Raw genomic sequence first — 19,133 nt, 5'->3', positions numbered from 1 at the left:
ACAACATACATGACATTTATGGCATAGGGACATATAGGTATTTAGTACTGATACATTTGTGACATAAGCGGTATTCAAATATACAGTACTGTTACCCCTAGATCCTGACAGAGTATATACATATGATGGGGAGGGGACTGTACATTAGGAGGGGGTGGGTGGGTGGGAGAGAAATATACATACAGCGGGGAGGGAATATATAATGAAACGCTCTAGACCACATTGCTTAGCAGAGTTCGGTGATGTGAATGGAAACTGTCAAGTTGATCAACCGATTTTGAGTATATGGGGCATGGGACTTGAGCAATTTATTTTTTTTATTTTTTTTTAAATAACTAAATAGTTACTTTTCACAGTAACTCATTACTTTTGGGTGTAAGTAACTAGTACAGTAACGAAGTTACTTTGAAATGAAGTAACTAGTAAAGTAACTGAGTTACTATTTTTCAGTAACTAGCACAACACTGGTTAACAGTGACCTGGATGACTACAAATCCGGCCCCTGATAGTGTGTTGCAGGTAGTTCACTGCGGTTGCAAACAAGGAAAATGTGAGACAGGAAGATGTTCATGCGTCTTCAAAACTGCCATGTACAGATCTTTGTCAATGCCAAAACTGTGCAAATGTTTCTAAGGAAACGGAGGATAGGGCTACATGGGAGGATGACTCAGATGATAGTGGTGAGGATGATTAACATCAGTGTTGCCTGGGAAGTGTGGTGGTGGATGAGTGTGTGGACTGGGGTTGGGATGTATAGGGCGAGGGGATTAGGGTTATACAGTAGTAGTGTGATTTGTTTGTATTTGTTGAGATCACTTTGACACTAATCTCTCCACACACCTCACTGTTTACTCATTTTACTCTTTAGTGTATATTGTATATTCCTCTTTACTTTACTATATATTTTTTTACTGTATGAAGCACACTCTCAGGGGCTCATACAGAAACAAGCATTTCATCGTAAAGTACCTGTATTTTATTGTGATAAATAATAAACAAACTTGAAACTTGTGTATGTATGTATGAATAAACCTCTTTAATCTATTTTTGTACCTGCATTCTATTTAGTCATTAAATGGAAAATAAAAAGGTTAATGAGTAACTTATTGATTTGTAAATTGTTTTGACATTATTCCAAATTAAGGGGATGGTGTAGTGTTTTGATTGATTAACTATCTTGATCAAAAGTGTGTGGGTCTATTATTTTTGTCATACTATCCACTGAACCGTTTTGTGTACGACCTTAATCTTTAGAAAATTGTAACAGCACCTTTAAAGTGGAAAGGAAGCAGTGCGATAAATACATATTCATAGCATCACATTAGTATTTAGATAAGCCACAGAAGAAATCACGTTATAAAAATAAGCAGTTTCTAAGAAAAAACGATTTGTTGTGTGCATTTCTGAAGCATTTAGCATTATGGGCGCGGCCATTTTGTTGCTGACGTCATGCCACTGGTTGGGTGTATACACGGCTGGTACACTACCTATAGTGAATGGGTCAGTCAGTAAATAAAATGTTGCCTACAAAACAACAGGACCGCGGTGGTTCTGTTTGTATTGCTCCTGGCTTTTCAAACTAATTTTACCATGTGAGAGAGAGGAAAGTTGGTTAATTTCCACAAACTACCAGTGAAAAAAACAGTGTTGTTGTCACGTTGGCTCAGGCTGGCTGCACTCAGGCGGCGCGACCAGCCTGTTGGACAGGGAAGGAGGATCTGCAGCGAACACTTCATTGCCTCGGATTATGTTGTTGGGGGTGGGATGTTTGTCCAGAAGACCACTAATCAGCTGAAGCCGGACGCGGTTCCCTCAGTCTTCGACAGACAGACCGGCGTTAGCTCTCGGGAGCGATCGCTAGCTAGTTGGCACCAGCCGGGGACCGGAGTTAGCTCTCGGGAGCGATCGCTAGCTAGTTAGCACCCGGGAGCGTCGCGGAGCATTCAGCCTGCTGGCTACCTAGATCCACTTCAACCAGCGTCGCGGAGCATTCAGCCTGCTGGCTACACAGCTTGTCGGTGTGCTGGAACCTCGGCAAGCTAACGGTAGCTGGCTACATAGCTTGTCGGTGTGCTGGAACCTCGGCAAGCTAACGGTAGCTGGCTACACAGCTTGTCGGTGTGCTGGAGCCTCTGCAAGCTAACGGTAGCTGGCTACACAGCTCGTCGGTGTGCTAATAGCCTCGGCAAGCTAACGGTAGCTGGCTCCAGGCTATTAGCACATCAACAAGCTGCTGGAGCTCCCGACGCTCGGCTGGTTGAAGTGGATCTAGGTAGCCAGCAGGCTGAATGCTCCGCGACGCTCCCGGGTGCTAACTAGCTAGCGATCGCTCCCGAGAGCTAACTCCGGTCCCCGGCTGGTGCCAACTAGCTAGCGATCGCTCCCGAGAGCTAACGCCGGTCTGTCTGTCGAAGACTGAGGGAACCGCGTCCGGCTTCAGCTGATTAGTGGTCTTCTGGACAAACATCCCACCCCAACAACATAATCCGAGGCAATGAAGTGTTCGCTGCAGATCCTCCTTCCCTGTCCAACAGGCTGGTCGCGCCGCCTGAGTGCAGCCAGCCTGAGCCAACGTGCCAACAACACTGTTTTTTTCACTGGTAGTTTGTGGAAATTAACCAACTTTCCTCTCTCTCACATGGTAAAATTAGTTTGAACAGCCAGGAGCAATACAAACAGAACCACCGCGGTCCCGTTGTTTTGTAGGCAACATTTTATTTACTGACTGACCCATTCACTATAGGCAGCTTACCAGCCGTGTATACACCCAACCAGTGGCATGACGTCAGCAACAAAATGGCGGCGCCCATGTTGAAAACAGGGATATTATATTTGATTTTTCAGACAAATAAGATAGATTTCACATTTGATTATAGAACCCTGTCTTACACAAGGTACACAACAAACAAACTAGGATCACATTGCTCACTGCTTCATTTCCACTTTAATATTGCAGGTTGGGAATCACAAGGTAAAGTGTTTTTGATACAAATGTGCTGCATGCATCATCACCTCTGTGGTCATGAAATGCTTTGAGAGGCTGGTCAAGGATTACATCTGTGCCTCCCTCCCCAGTAACATGGACCCATTGCAGTTTGCATACAGGACAAACAGGTCCACTGACGATGCGGTCTCCCAAGTACTACATAACACACTATCTCACCTTGATAGTCAGAAGGGGGGCTATGTGAGATTGCTGTTCATTGACTACACTACACCATAGTCCCCACCAGACTCAGACTGGTTGACAAGCTGATCGACCTGGGTCTGAGCTCCGCCATGAGCGGAGAGTATCGGGTCCCCCCAGGGCTGCGTTCTGAGCCCCCTGCTGTATTCACTGTACACACATGACTGTGGCCAGGTTCAGCTCCAACTCCATAGTGAAGTTTGCGGACGACACGTGGTGGTGGGGCTGATCTCTAACAATGACGAGAAGGCCTACCGGGAGGAGGTTGATGTACTGGCACGCTGGTGCCGGGATAACAGCCTACTCCTGAACATTGGTAAAACCAAAGAGCTGATCGTGGATTTTAGGAGAATACAGCAGGGGACACGCACGCCGCTGTGAATAAACGGGGCTATCGTGGACAGGGTGAGCAGTTTCAAGTACCTAGGAGTAGGCATGTGCCGGTATGACATTTTGAAGGTATGATTACCCCGGTTCACGGTATATCACGGTATTTTTATTTTAATTTTTTTTAAATGTATCCCATTGAACAAAACTTCTTTTATTACAGTGCACAAATCAGCTTTTCTGTAAGTGTTATTTATGAGTGTGTGAAGACCGTCTGTATTACACACAAAGGGAACTGTCTGACCACTTTCAAACTAAAGGCCTCTACATGCTACAGCAACTTCAAAGCAACTGCAACACAACATCAGCACGATTTCAACACGGTTGTTGCAGAGGGTCTTGTAGACTGTGTTGCGAGGATGTTGCGTACATCTCCCCAAAATCTAATCTAAACAACCGTTGCGTTGATATTGCGTAGCAGTGATTGGTTGGTAGCAGGGACCGAAACTAGAGAGCGCCACCCGCCATTTGCGCTCAGTTTTTACGTTTGGCGCCATCCACTGAGACGTCTGAGCGCCGTGTGACGGGCAATCAAATAGTCATGTGAAAACCGAAAATCATGATCCAATTCTTTAGCGGAGTTCTCACTCGCTGTCTCAGCACAGACATGAAGCGTGCACCGCGCACTGCTGCTGCTACCCCCTCCCCACCTGTTTCTGTATGCCTGCATGTAAACAGAGGCTATTGCCTCCGAGTCACCGTGACGTTAGTTAGCACTGCTGCTGCTGCTCCTACCCCTGTATGCCTGCATGTAAACAGAGGCTATTGCCTCACCGTGACGTTAGTCTAGTCAGTGTGGGACCTTCGTGAGATAACGTTAGCTACCGTTACAAAATGACCCAGTCAACTATTCACTTAGTTTAATACATGAGGCATTGTGTAACGTTATCCAGCCGGCTAGCTACGGATAGCTCCCGACATCAACAAATCCTCCAGCAATAGTCCAGTGCATAATACCTCCGTTGGCTAGGTAACTAGTCACTACGAAATGTCGCAGTAAACTAAATAGTTCACTGAGGCGTTGTCCCAACGCCATCCAGCAGTAGCTACAGATAGCTCCTGGCATCAATGTCCTACAACAACAACATGCGTATTCGAGTCCCTGGTTTACATCGCATGAGTGAGGGCTGCTGACTAGGGTCCAGGTGCAGCGCCGGAGAATTCTTTTGCATGCTGAATGTAGCGTTTAGGGTCCAGCTGCACCCCCGGAGAATCCTTGCTGGAGCTGGAGGCCACTCGAGTATACACACAGACAGTGGAGCTGTTTGCAGACAGCGAGGTGGCGATGTCTCGCAGATAACACAATCACAAGTATGATTATATAATATATATATTTTATTAAAAAAAATTATATAAAATAATAATAAAAAAAATGTTATCAAAAAAAAGTTGGCAGGTAAGAAATATGCTTGGCGGGTAGATTCTTCCCATCTACCCGCCACTGGCCGGTGAGTCAAAAAGTTAATTTCGCTCCCTGGTTGGTAGTGAATGGGGGCGGGGCTGTCATAGAATAATATTGGTCCCGCAGCGAGGAATACCATCCTCCATTGTTGTAGCCAGCCAGCTAGCGTTGATGATGCTATTCAATGCTCTATCATACCCAACTAACGTCAATGCCATTCAGAATTTATTAACATAGCTACAACAACACACAGTAACGTTAACACTATGGTCGCCAAAACCGCTGTACGACATCTTTCCTCGCCATGCTCATTCTGCCAAAGACGCCGTACCAAGTCTTTGATATCAATATTTAAAAAATCTGTGATCGAAATCATATTTCTCCCCCGGAGACTTGAGATCTACTGTTGAGCCCCTCTCAACTCTCCAACGGTTCCAGCGGATCGCCCAGGGCGGAAACAGGAAATGAAAGCTGGTGCTCATTTCAATTCGGTCCGATCACTCGGTAATAGTCTCAGGACTCGAGCTGATCACAACGGATAGCAATCTGTTACCAATAACTCGATAAACAACATGATTTGGACGTATATACTATTATACAACCTGGAAATGGATCGAATATTTCTACATCCCATAATAGGAATATTTCTGTTCCACGCTCATCGCCCAACGGCGCGAGGAAGCTACGGTAAGATTCAATGTTATTTTTCAAAGTGTTCGATACTAACTGCTCTAATGATCATATCACCCACACTAGATGAATCATCTAACGTTGGCCACGGAATTATAAACGACCCCCCCCCCATCCGGTCATCATCAGATCATACGTAGTAACTTCTAGAAGTACGTCCATTTGAAATTTTTTATCTCGCGCATATTCCTATCAAACTGTATTTCATCATCAATATAATGCATTTGGAGCTATAAATCACGTTCTGGAGAAAGCTGCAGAAAACGATAAAAACATACTTATACTTTAGACAGTATTTTAGTATGAATATGTGAATGAAAAAGTATAACGTTGCTACACCCTGAACAATAGATATAGGACGTTGAATGGGCCATAGTAATGTCAATTTAGCAATACAATTTAAAAAGTTATAGCCCTGCAAAGAAGGGGAACTTCTCCATGTTAAATAGGGCTGGCGAAGGATGGTAAATTATGAATTTAACCCTGGCGATCAAAGTGTTAATATAATTACATGCATCATTGTTTACAATGAACGGTGGGGCAGTTCGAAAGGACTGGACACGGACAAGTTGTTAAACAGCAATCAATTAATTTAATATAACAGGTAGTTCGAGCTGCATTTTCGTGCCTACAACCACAGCCACAGGGATATATCCAGCTTTGACGAGCTCTCTCTCCTCCTGCCGATTAAATTCAGCAGCTCTTCCTCGAGTGCCTGTAGCTGCCTGCATTTGCACAAAGGTGTCCATCCCAGTGGCTAGCTAACGTTAAAACAAACCTAAAGTTACACAAGCAGAATACATCACAAATACTTCCGGTCGGGGGATTTCAAAATAAAAGAGCGACGTCTAAAAGCACCGTAAATACGTTTATTTTGTACATTATCTAACGTTAACACGAACCTAAACTAACTTTACCAGAGTTCATTCTGGAGACTCTGAGCCGCGGCAAGCATGAGTTCTACTGTATACACGTTAGATCTATACACTTATCGATTTTTTTTGAATGGTGATCAGGAATTGGAATATACCAGTTGGATACCATCTGATGTCAGGTAAGGAATCTATGTTATCAGATAGATATCAACTCGTTATCAACTCGTTTTGATGAAGATATAAGCTTTTTTCTGATATGTGCTCCAGCGGTTTCACTGTAAAATCCATGAGGAAATGAAAACGGCTATTATCAGCGCGCGCCTCGAATGTGCGTGCGGGCACGTATACTATTGATCATCTAGCGTTTATTTGAAAACGATTCATAAATAGGCCGACAAATATCAACGTTCTGGAATATTCCAGTAAAAGACGATTATCACAGAATGGGCTGTTTTTTTACCTCAAAACGGGTGCTTTTCAAAATGCTCTCAAACGGAAATGAAGCGATAAAAAAACAATCTGCCTTGACAGCACTGACCGGAAAATGATTCTTTGATAAGCGACGGGCAGATTAGACACATAGCCATCATTTAAAACATAGATTAGGCGATATTAAGGTTCACACTGGCGCCGATGGTGGCATTCAAGCACTAAGTCGTGCGCCCCCTGGTGGCACTGAAAGTGTTAAAGGAAAACTCCAACATTTTGGGAAATTAGCTTATTTAACATCTTCCCTGGAGTTAGACAAGAAGATACATACCTTTTTTGTCTCTCTGCATGCATTAGGCTTAGGAAACGCCTGCACCGTTAGCGTAGCGTCATCACTGGAAGTGGGTCAGACATTTACCCTGAAGTTCCCTACAGTCCCCTAGTCACGAAATACACTCCAAATATAACTCCAAAACGTTCCTGTAAACATGTTGTGACCTGTGTATTTACGACGTGGAGAAATAAAAAATTATTTAATTCGACATTTACGTTTTCTAAGCAAATATACTCTGAACAATTTTTTGCCGAACCACTCCTCTCTGGGCTCAGTGATTTCACGTCACCAGTGCTACTTTCTAACGTGAGGCCAGTGTTTGTTTACATTTTCATTTCATTCAAAGGATACGAACCGATTGAAGTTATTATGGATACCATGTCTATGGGCAATAATTATTATTAGAGGCTCCGAACATGATACCGATCATATGCATTTTGATTTTTAACTAGCTTGTGTAGGGCCGAAACGCCAATCGATTTAAAGTTATTAGCTTAGCGCTAGGGTTGGGCACCGAAAACCGGTTCTAATAGGAACCGGTTCTGGAACCGGACGTAACATATTTGCATTTAGATTCTTAATTTCGATTCTTAAAAAAATATATATAATAATTACTTTGTTAATTAATACTCTAGTTACAGTACAGCAACCAAATTAAACTGTATCAAGTCAACTGAAAATGTGAAGTATAAAAAAAATTAAAATTCTCCTGCGAAATAAGCTGTGACCTGTTTTGACCTGCACCTCAAAGAATCGGAATCAAGAATTGTTTAGAACAGGAATCGATATGGAGAATCGGAACCGGAATCGTTCAAATCCAAACGATGCCCAACCCTACTTAGCGCCCTATAACTAGCTTTGAAGGAATTACCCCAGACCATTCCGATATAACGTTCATGTTCATGACGCTATAAAACGGGAACGTATTGATGGGGGAAAAAGTGTCTTTATGGCATATTGAAGGGAAGGTTTATGAGTTTATTTTTTATTACAATAAAGTTTCATAAAAATCTTAGTCAAACCTTTAGTATTATGGATATTAAACATGCTGGAAAAGTACATGCATCCATGTTGTTGTGAACATTTTAATTAGAGCTGGGCCGTTAACGCGAGACTAGTATCGCACGATAATATAATTGACGCCGTTAATCTAATTCTCAAAGTTGTGTCTGGGAGTGTGATGTATTGTCCTTAAATACTTGCCGTAGTGCCGTGTTACCCGGAAGTGATTGCACATATGTACATGAGCTGTAGTCTGAATAATAATAACTAAAGTAGTGGTCCGGTAATCATTGTTATACAGGTGAGGTTAAGAAGTCCTCAGGATATAACACAATTCGGCGATGAGGACGTCTGAATCTGCGCAATGCAAGAGAAGTCCGTCGACTCGGGACCTTTGTTTACCATGTTAGCTTAGCGAGTTAGCATGTTAGCTCACGTCGTGGCCCGACAGCTTCGAAACATCTACAAGAAGAGGAAATCCACTTTACACACTAAAGGAAGGATCGACTGGACTATGGTGAGTGTTTACAACAGAAATGGCTTGAGTTATTGGAAATATTGGACCGTTTGATGACAATGTATTGTGGAGTTATGGAACTGTTACACTGAGCGTTTTGATTACTTCATTAGCTAATGGGATTGAAGAGGACAAAGTAGTTCCCACATTTCTGACTGTAATGGGGCCCGGGACATTTAATTTGTTGAGAAACCTGCTTCTGCAGCAGTGTGTATGAGTAGCCAGTCTGCGAGAGACTGTTCTCTTTATCAGGCCATATTGTGCAGAAGAGGAGAGCTAGTTTGTCACCAGCCAATGTGAACAAGCTGGTCTGCCTGAGTGACTGGTGGAAGAAGGAGAAATAAAGATTGGACTGATTGAGTCAAGCCATGTCATAGCCCCTTCCGTGACTGCGATGTGCAAGCCAGGGGCTGGCTTTTTAGTATTAAAAAGCCAGCCCCTGGCTTGCACATCGCAGTCATGGAAGGGGCTAGCCATGTCACATAGTTCAAGTTCAAGTTTGAAATGCTTCTTTCTGTTTTGCTCCTGAGAGTGTGCTAGATACTGTACTGTACTGGTAATATTGTTTATTTGTGTTAACTTCTGAATAAAAAATGTATTAAACACAAGTACATCTTATTAAACATTATTTTGATATTTCATTACCAATATCATAGCAAAACAGCTTTTTCAAACAGTCTGTAATGCATTTTGGAAACGGGAGATGGGCTCATGGTGTAATGGGCCACCTGGCCTGAGAAAAAAAGTAAGTAAAGTAAGGACTTACTTCTGGTCATTATTTGGGTAGAACACACATATTTTGAATGCCTTCGGCAGACATTTCTTATTTTTTTTTGCCATTTTAACACTTTGATCGCCGGGGTTAAATTCATAATTTACCATCCCTCGCCAGCCCTATTTAACATGGAGAAGTACCCCTTCTTTGCAGGGCTATAACTTTTAAAATTGTATTGCTAAATTGACATTACTATGGCCCATTCAACGTCCTATATCTATTGTTCAGGGTGTAGCAACGTTATACTTTTTCATTCACATATTCATACTAAAATACGGTCTAAAGTATAACTATGTTTTTATCGTTTTCTGCAGCTTTCTCCAGAACTTGATTTATAGCCCTAAATGCATTATATTGATGATCAAATACAGTTTGGTAGGAATCTGTGCGAGATAAAAAATGTCAACTGTACGTGCTTCTAGGAGTTACTACGTATGATCTGATGTTGACCGGATGGGGGGGGGGGTCGTTTATAATTCCGTGGGCAACGTTATATCATTCATCTAGTGTGGGTGATATGATCATTAGAGCAGTTAGTATTAGGGATGGGTACCGAATTCGGTACTTTTGAGGTACCGAACCGAAACACGTCGGTAATACCGAGTATGGAATCAAGTGAGAAACCAAAAAAGAAAAAAAAAATTTAGTAATTTCTTTTTTTTTACGTTTTTTACGTTTTTTTTTTTACTTTTTTCTTTTCATGTCAACGTTCACACGCACAATATATGCTTACCTAGGATTTTACTTGATTCAACAACAAAGCAGTCGGAGCAATGACAAGCCGAAAACTGTCGAAAGTGTAGTTATTTGAAGTTTGGATTTTTTTTTTTACGACTGAGGTAGGTAAATTAAATTTCTTGAGACTAAAGTACCGAAAAAAGGTACCGTTGGGTAACGGTATCGATTCACAGGTACCGGTATCGGTTCAAATGTGAAAGGTACCCATCCCTAGTTAGTATCGAAGACGTTAACAAATAACGCTGAAACTCACCGTAGCTTCCTCGTAGCGTTGGGAGATGAGCGTGGAACAGAATTTTTTCTATTATGGGATGTCGAAATATCCGATTCATTTCCAGGTTGTATAATAGTATATACATCCAAATCATGTTGTTTATCAAGTTATTGGTAACGGATCACTATCCGTTGTGATCAGCTCGAGTCCTGGGACTATTAGCGAGTGATCGGACCGAATGAAATGAGCACCAGCTTCCACTTCCTGTTTCTGCCCTGGGCGATCCGCCGATCGGCCACCAGATGGCACTCTTGAACCGTTGTAGAGTTGAGAGGGGCTCAACAGTACATCTCATGTCTCCGAGGGAGAAATATGATTTCGATCACAGATTTTTGAAATATTGATATCAAAGACGCTGTCCAGCGTCTTCGGCAGAATGAGCATGGCGGGGAAAGACGCTGAACAGCGTCTTCGGCGATTAAAGTGTTAATCTAGATTAATTCCAGGATTGCAGGTAGATTAATCTAGATTAACAAATGTAATCTATGCCCAGCTCTAAAATTCCCTATCCATAGTCGCCGTGGGAAAGAATAATTTTTTTTTTAATTAAAGGGGAACTATCTTATAAATGGCCTCTTTCAGTGTTTAGCATTGTTTCCTAGCTATGTGGACTTATATTAATATGATCTATGTCTCTAATTCTCATATTGGCGCATTCTTCCAATTCTCCTCTCACAATATTCACCCTCACTGAACTGAGTCATCTGAAAATGTGATGATTTGTGATGTCAGAGAGACACCGCTGCATGATAATGTCCCAGATGCCACCAGGCCACAGTGGTTTAGGAGCCCAGCCTCAAAACGGCTCGAGATCTTTAGGTAGAAAAATGCTGTTTTTGAGGACTTGATTAGAAATACAAAACAATGAATTAAAAAAAATATATAATTACAGAGGTGTTCCATAAACTCACAGGAATTGTGTAAAAGTGCCCAAATAGTGAAAGAAATAGTAAAATAGTTCCCCTTTAAATAAATTCCCTACCTACCCATGGCCTTAACTGACAACCAACAGGAAACAAACAATATTTTCTTTTATGCCTTAACATTGTAAAGTGTATATTGAATAGTAGTGTATAGGAAGGAACCAGTTCTCAGGAACCTAGCATGTCTTTTTTTTTTTACCATGCATATCTTTGTGTCTTATCCATTATATTTTTGCTATGCCTATTTTATTATTGTATTTTGCACAATCAATGCGGGCATGACCACCCGCATTTCACTGTATGCCCTGGTATGTATGTGACAAATAAACCTCTTGATTCTTGTGGGTTTATGGAGGTTTATCGAATAATTTCCCAGACAGGACGTCATGCATCGGTGTGTGCAATGCTGTGTTGTTGGGAGGAAGGGAGGTGGCGGAACTGGTGGCCTGGTGTCAGGACAATAATCTCTCCTTGAACGCAGACAAGACCAAGGAGATGATTATTGACCCACGGAGGAGGAGTGTACAGCACACACCTCTGTACATAGGTGAGACGGAGGTGGATAGGGTTAAAACCTTTAAATTCCTCGGTATCCACATCAGCGAGGACCTCACCTGGGCTCACGACAACACCCAACAGATAATAAAGAAAACCCACCAACGACTGTACTTCCTAAGAAGGCTGAGAATTTGGCATGCCACCTAAGATTCTCAGCAACTTCTATAGAAGTATGGTTGAGAGTGTCATTACCAGCTCAATCACAGTCTGGTATGGAAACTGCATTGCTAAGGACAGGAAGGCACTCCAGCGTAGGGCTGGGCGATAAAAGGATAACGATAACTATCGCGATAAATTATTTCCTCGAAATAAACATGAAACGTGGTCGCAAAGTTTCGATATATCGATTTTCCAAGCTTGGATATGAGCACACTCACTAACAACCAATCAGTGAAGGAGGTGGCCGACAGCGGAAGGAGACGTAGAGAGGTATGACTCAAGTGAGGCTGGCTAGGATAATTAGCTTGCACGGCGCTATTTTATAGTTTACCTGCCGAGTTGGTGTGTGTTTTGAATTCTGAGGGTAACTGTTATAGTAGTGTGGGGTATACGGTGGACGTCGTTGCAATGTATTGGGGCGGAACAGAGTATTTTATGGTCATATTTAGTACATTGTCATGGAATACACCGCTTGGAAACGAGGCTGGCTAGGATAATTAGCTTGCACGGCGCTATTTTACAGTTTACCTGCCGAGTTGGTGTGTGTTTTGAATTCTGAGGGTAACTGTTATAGTAGTGTGGGGTATACGGTGGACGTCGTTGCAATGTATTGGGGCGGAACAGAGTATTTTAGGGTCATATTTAGTACATTGTCATGAGATACTGCGCTTGCTCTGGCTAACTGCTAACGTGCGCGGACTGATGACGACATCAACTCGACTCTCGAGACATTCGCAGCAGCAAAACAAGTCTATTAATAGCCCGTCCATCGGCGCCGGGCATAAGAAGTTAATTAAACTTGACAGACATTATATCGACGATAATTATCGATATCAAGTTATATGAAAATAATTTTATAATTTTATCACGATAACGTTTTTGGCCATATCGCCCAGCCCTACTCCAGCGCGTGATTAAAACTGCTCAGTACATCTCTGGAGCAGCCTTCCCCTCACTACAGGACATTTACTCTACCAGGGCCACCAGGAGAGCACACAACATCATTAAGGACAGTGCACACCCCCAACACAGACTCTTCAACCTCCTGCCATCAGGCAGGCGATATAGGAGTCTGAAAGCCAGAACTACGAGACTGACAAACAGTTTCTACCCACAGGCCATCAGGCTCTTGAATGCCTAGCCCCCCCCCCCCGCTCCACACACACCTTCTTTTTTTTAAACTTTATTTTTTAGCGTTTATCGCTTTTCTGGTCAAGCATGACCGACAGTTGCAGGGTGAAACGGGAGAGAGAGCAGGGGGAGACATTCGGCAAATGACGGCGAGTCCGGGAATCGAACTCGGAGTCAACCAGATCCGTGACGCAGCACGGAGTCCCGCGCGAGCGCGGTAACATGGTGTGCTACTGGAGCACCCCACACACACCTTCTACTATGAACTATGAATCACTAAAGACACTTTTAACTGCCCACTGTCACCTCCATGGAACGTGCAATGTAACTCACTGTGCCTTGTTGTATTGTATATATATTTTTATCTATTTTATCTTATTTACTAGCGTGTGCTACTGGAGCACCCCACACACACCTTCTACTATGAACTATGAATCACTAAAGACACTTTTAACTGCCCACTGTCACCTCCATGGAACGTGCAATGTAACTCACTGTGCCTTGTTGTATTGTATATATATTTTTATCTATTTTATCTTATTTACTAGCACTCGCTTGTATTTAAATGTTTAAGTTAAGTACTGTGTGATTTTTGTTTTTGAAGGGTGGACTAGCAAAGTAAGATTTTCATTGTATGGCAAACTGTCGTTTTAACTGTGCATATGACAATAAACAATCTTGAATCTTGGGTGTAGATAGAAGGCGATATGATTTAAATGTACAGTATGGTTAACACGTATGCTATGGCCCGTTTCACAGCTGTATTCAATCTCTTGCCTATAGCAAGTAGCATATATGTATATAACATTGTTTAGAAGCCTATTTTGCGAATGTTAGATTGTGTTATTTGTCCATTTTCGTCGAGATGTACTCCATGGATACACATCATAATAACATCACGTTACTGTTTACACAATGTCTTGTGGTCTGTAACTTGGCAAAAAAAGAGAGCTGCTATTGGTCGAGCGCAAGATACGTGACCAAACTCGCAACAATTACGTCAAATAAAAGTCTGTGGTGACCAAGTTCGCGAGGAAAGATCTAGTCCGACTTTAAAATGATGATTGCGCAAAACGGGCAGGTTTGTCAATGGAGAACTTTTTGTTCCTAAATCTACACCAATATATCTTTCACCCTAGGGCTGACCTTTTTTTGGAATTCGAAGCTTCGGGGCCGAGATTCTATTTGAATTCGAAGCTTCGGAAAAGCTATTTTATTTATATTTTTTTATGTTGTGGGACTTGTACAGCACTTTGTTCAACTTTGTCAGTGATGTAAAGTTTAAATCTTAGACAAACAAAACACTTGACAGTGCCTAGTCCAACCTCATCTTAAATAACAAACAGCATTGCTTGTTGTAGTTAACAAAGAGAGGCAGAGTTGATTTTGCACACCATTTTTTTTTCTTTTCTCATAATCGAATTTCATTTTCATATTTGAATCCCATGCCCATCAAACGAAGCTTCGAAGTATTTAAGACAGCCCTATTTCACCCAGAGTGAAAATTGTGTAGTCCGCCGAGGTGGGAACGGGATGAAACGATACAGCCTTCACCTTACGGCCTATAATGTTTAGTTGCCTGCTAATGTGACTTGAGTAAACAAACGTTCTAGCCACATCCAGAACTGAGCAGGATGTGGCTCATGGCTGATGTTATTTACCACCTTGCCTGGTTAGCAATGCAACCAAATCAATGCTGTGAGAAAACATTAAATTAAAAGATTTGACATGAATCTGTTCCTTTACCTCACATGAAAGAGGCAACAAGGAACCCTTGCGTCCACTCTATAGTATCCATGCTAGAAAGCAGAAGTTTGATTCCCCTTTCATTTGATGATTTTAAACCCATTTCTTCAAGAGTACCAGCAAATATAACTTGACCTTCAAGACGTACTGCTTTACTGCTGGTGTGAACAGCCAGGCTACTGCTCTACTGCTGGTGTGAACAACCAGACATACTGCGTCTGCTATATTGCTGGTGTGAACAGCCAGGCTACTGCTCTACTTCTGGTGTGAACGGCCAGGCGTACTGCTCTACTGTTGGGTGTGAACAGCCAGGCTACTGCTCAGTAAGAGGCGTGTTCGAGATTGATTTTGGCTCGCCTCGAAAATAGACGAGAGTAGCCAAGTGCAGCCGGGGGAGGAGTCAGAACGTCGGACATTTCCGATTTCACGAGAGCCTCTCGCCTAGTATCGCATGGCAGATACGCTTTCACGTCACCACACACACATTACACACCTGTCCAGCTCATTATAATGCGATGGCCGTGTGCAAACTTAGATCAGATTCAAATGTACAGCACACCATATACTGCTATATTAGTGGAATATACTATTCATATACCATAATGTATACCATCTTGTTGCGCGCTCCTGGCCGCACGCACACACAACTGAATAATTCTGTTTTGCATCAATATATTATGTACTGTGTATATTGAGGCAAAACAGAATTATATATACAGTATTGAGGCAAAACAGACGACGCATGTGTGTATGTGTGTGTGTCTGACAGCTTTAAGTTTATCATGATGATAACGCATAACGTTATTTGAGGAAGCTCTTGGTACCCAAACTCCTGTATCCAATAATAATAAAAATATCTGATAGACGGGTACGCGGGACCCGTACTGTAATAAAGTTTTCAATCAATCAAACATCTCATAACTCCCTGGCTGTCACGTGGCTGGTGACTGACAACTTTTCTGAGCCAATAGGCGCTTTGCGCGACCATAGCAAGTCGCTTCCCAGCCGGGAGCAGCCGGGTGAGAGGTACTGTGGAGCCTCGCTCTGAAGGCTGTGCGTGGCTCGCTCCCGCGAGAGTTCCGCGCCTCGTCTCGTCAGATTTTCAGAGCAAGTCGGACAACATTCTAACCGTCATGCAACGCGCTTGGCGAGGCCGTAGTAAAACCTGCGCAGATCTGCGTCCGCCTAGCCAATCTCGAACACGCCTATGGTTCTCAGTCATCAAGGCAAGTTTTTTCTTAGAGCCAACTTACCTTTGATACGCGTCCATCTTCACATCAGTATCAAGGGACAACGACCTGCAAAAACAAAGCACCAGTAAGATTATCACAACTAAGACCTAGTACAATACTATACACTATCACAACTAAGACCTAGTACAATACTATACACAATAAAGACCTAGTAGTACAATACTATACACAATAAAGACCTAGTACAATACTATACACAATAAAGACCTAGTAGTACAATACTATACACAATAAAGACCTAGTACAATACTATACACAATAAAGACCTAGTACAATACTATACACAATAAAGACCTAGTAGTACAATACTATACACAATAAAGACCTAGTACAATACTATACACAATAAAGACCTAGTACAATACTATACACAATAAAGACCTAGTACAATTAGTCAGGTTCATTATAAAGTGATTTAAACGTTCATTTGACTTTTTGGGGGATTTGCACAACTACCGTACTTTTCGGACTATAAGCCGCACCTTTTTCCCCCATTTTTCGACCCTGCGGCTTATATAACGGTGCGGCTTATATGTGACTCTACGTGACCAAACCGAAAATGTTAAAATCGAAATATTGCTTTTTTGACTGCATTGACATTTTATTTATCTGTTCCCTTATTTGCTAAACTTAATACAACTTGTAAATTAGTTAATTCTTGTTATTTGTCCGACAGTATTGTGTCCCAATGCTAATTACATATGGTAATTAAACATTAAAACACCTGCGGCTTATAGTCCAGTGCGGCTTATATATGTACACATCATTCAATTTAGCTGCTGCGGCTTATATTCAGGTGCGGCTTATAGTGCGAAAAGTACGGTATACATTTTTGGAAAGGGCATTGTATAAGGAATCAGAAAATCCATGTTTCCATTTGGCCAGATGTCTCTACGGCGGCCATTTTGTTTCCAAAATAGCCACCGTCAAATGTAAGTTTTGTAATATCTCGGCTCCTAAATGAGCTAGAATATTGATTTGAACTTCTAAACCTACATTTTCAGGTCAAGGAATCCAATAGTGGTAGTTACAAAGCTCCTACATTTTACATTAACCCTTCGATGCATGAGTGGGTCGAAAATTAATCTGGGAGAAACACAAGGGTGATTTTCTTTTTAAGTATACAAAAACAAAAAATATATATTATCCTTCATCAAATAGTCTATAATAAATCATTATCGTATATAGATAAATATAAAATATCAATAAATTCAGCAAAAGGCCAATACAATTACAAGGCCCGCCCTCAAAGGTGCGAGGCCACACTTTGTCCCCTAGCAACGGCCTCGTTCTTCAGACTTGTGATATTCTCCTAGTATTTGTTGCCTACTATATGTGAAGTGTCATCCCTCAACATTATTCTACACAGCATTTGATACATGTAAAGTAAGTATTGTGTTCATTTATTTTTTACCTCAGACAATTTCAACAGGTTTTATGTCTATAACATTAAATGTAAGCTAGCTACCATTACTATTGTCATTCATGTCATGATGTTATCATCATGCATCATCAAAATAAAATAGTCATTTGCCAACACTAGCAAGTTAACTAAATAAGCTAGATAACATTACTGTATAGTTTGTCATGACTATTGTTTTGTAGTGTATTGTCATCAAATTAGCCTATATTATAGCTAACACATGATGATAGATGTGTCATTCACATGTCTAATGAAGAAGGTTGCTTCTTTTCTGTAGTCATGATACTGAAGTTGATGTCAGTTAATGTATGTACCTTATCTGTTCAATAGTCCTCAATAAAAGTTATGTTAACATGCACTTTGGTGAGTTCTACCTCGTTTTTGTTGGCACCATTGGATTAATTGAAAATGTGGGTTTAACAGTTCAAATCAATGTTCTAATCTAGCTGATTTAGAAGCCGAGATATTACAAACCCTATACATTTTACGGCGGCCATTTTGAAAATTCACCTGGGCAAATGAATTAATGAAAACTTCATTTAACAGATTGCAGAATGGGTACAGTACAGTACGGCTCAATAATTGTTAAGGGGATGCAGACCAGAGAAAGACTTGTCTTTAGTCTTGTTTACATCAGGGTCCCCCATAACATGACATACACAACATCATGAAACATGGATTTTCTGAATCCTTCCTTATACAATATGCTTTCCAAAAATGTATAGTGTTACAAATACCCAAGAAAACCCAACTAAAAGTATATAGTGAACCCGACAGAAAACAAAGAAGGACGTCTTGAGAGCTGGCTGTGCTCAGAGGGTGACTTAAAACACTTATAACAATTCAAATGATACATCTGAAGAGAAAACGATTATAGTCATGACATTAATATTCCGAAAATAAGCAATGTATGACTGAATGAAAACATCACTGTAGTGACTAACTTGTTATACTGTATCTTAAAGGTCGCAGCCAAGCTGAGCGTCGTGTTAACCCTCTACTGCTACCGTTACTTACTTTTCCAGTTTCTCTGAGATCTCTGTAATAATTCCATGCTGCACATCATTCTGTGAGACCTCCATCTTCGGTTTCTTACCTGGGTCCCTGGTAGGATAATATAACGTTACGTTAATAACTAAACGCCATTAATTTAACAACAGACTCGTGTTGCCATTTAGAAGCGTGACGCATTCAGCGAAGTGCATTTTATTCGGTTGAGCGGTCTGCCCCCGCCACATACTTCCACCCAATCACGAAACACGCTGCGTAAAACGTCATTTTCTGTTGTCCAATCGGAAGAATATATATTTGCAAAAGGCGGGATTAACCA

At 41.6% G+C, this 19,133-nt stretch overlaps 1 protein-coding gene across 1 annotated transcript in view; it reads right to left on the bottom strand.

Annotated features, from left to right (window-relative positions):
* Positions 1 to 18,902, bottom strand: part of LOC311235196 (DNA excision repair protein ERCC-6-like) — a 44,897-nt gene extending 25,995 nt beyond the window's left edge. Inside the window, exons 1-2 of the mRNA XM_084322568.1 lie at positions 18,821 to 18,902; positions 16,381 to 16,425 (exon numbers count right to left, since the gene is read on the bottom strand). Of these exons, the coding sequence (XP_084178694.1) occupies positions 16,381 to 16,425; positions 18,821 to 18,885 (110 nt within the window). The 5' untranslated portion in view covers positions 18,886 to 18,902. The remainder of the gene's footprint in view (positions 1 to 16,380; positions 16,426 to 18,820) is intronic.
* Between the last annotated feature and the right edge of the window lie 231 nt (positions 18,903 to 19,133).

This window comes from Notolepis coatsorum (genome assembly GCF_963971535.1).
Source record: "Notolepis coatsorum genome assembly, chromosome: 10".
Classification (NCBI taxonomy): domain Eukaryota; kingdom Metazoa; phylum Chordata; class Actinopteri; order Aulopiformes; family Paralepididae; genus Notolepis; species Notolepis coatsorum.
This window is presented reverse-complemented; position numbering and strand designations above follow the sequence as displayed.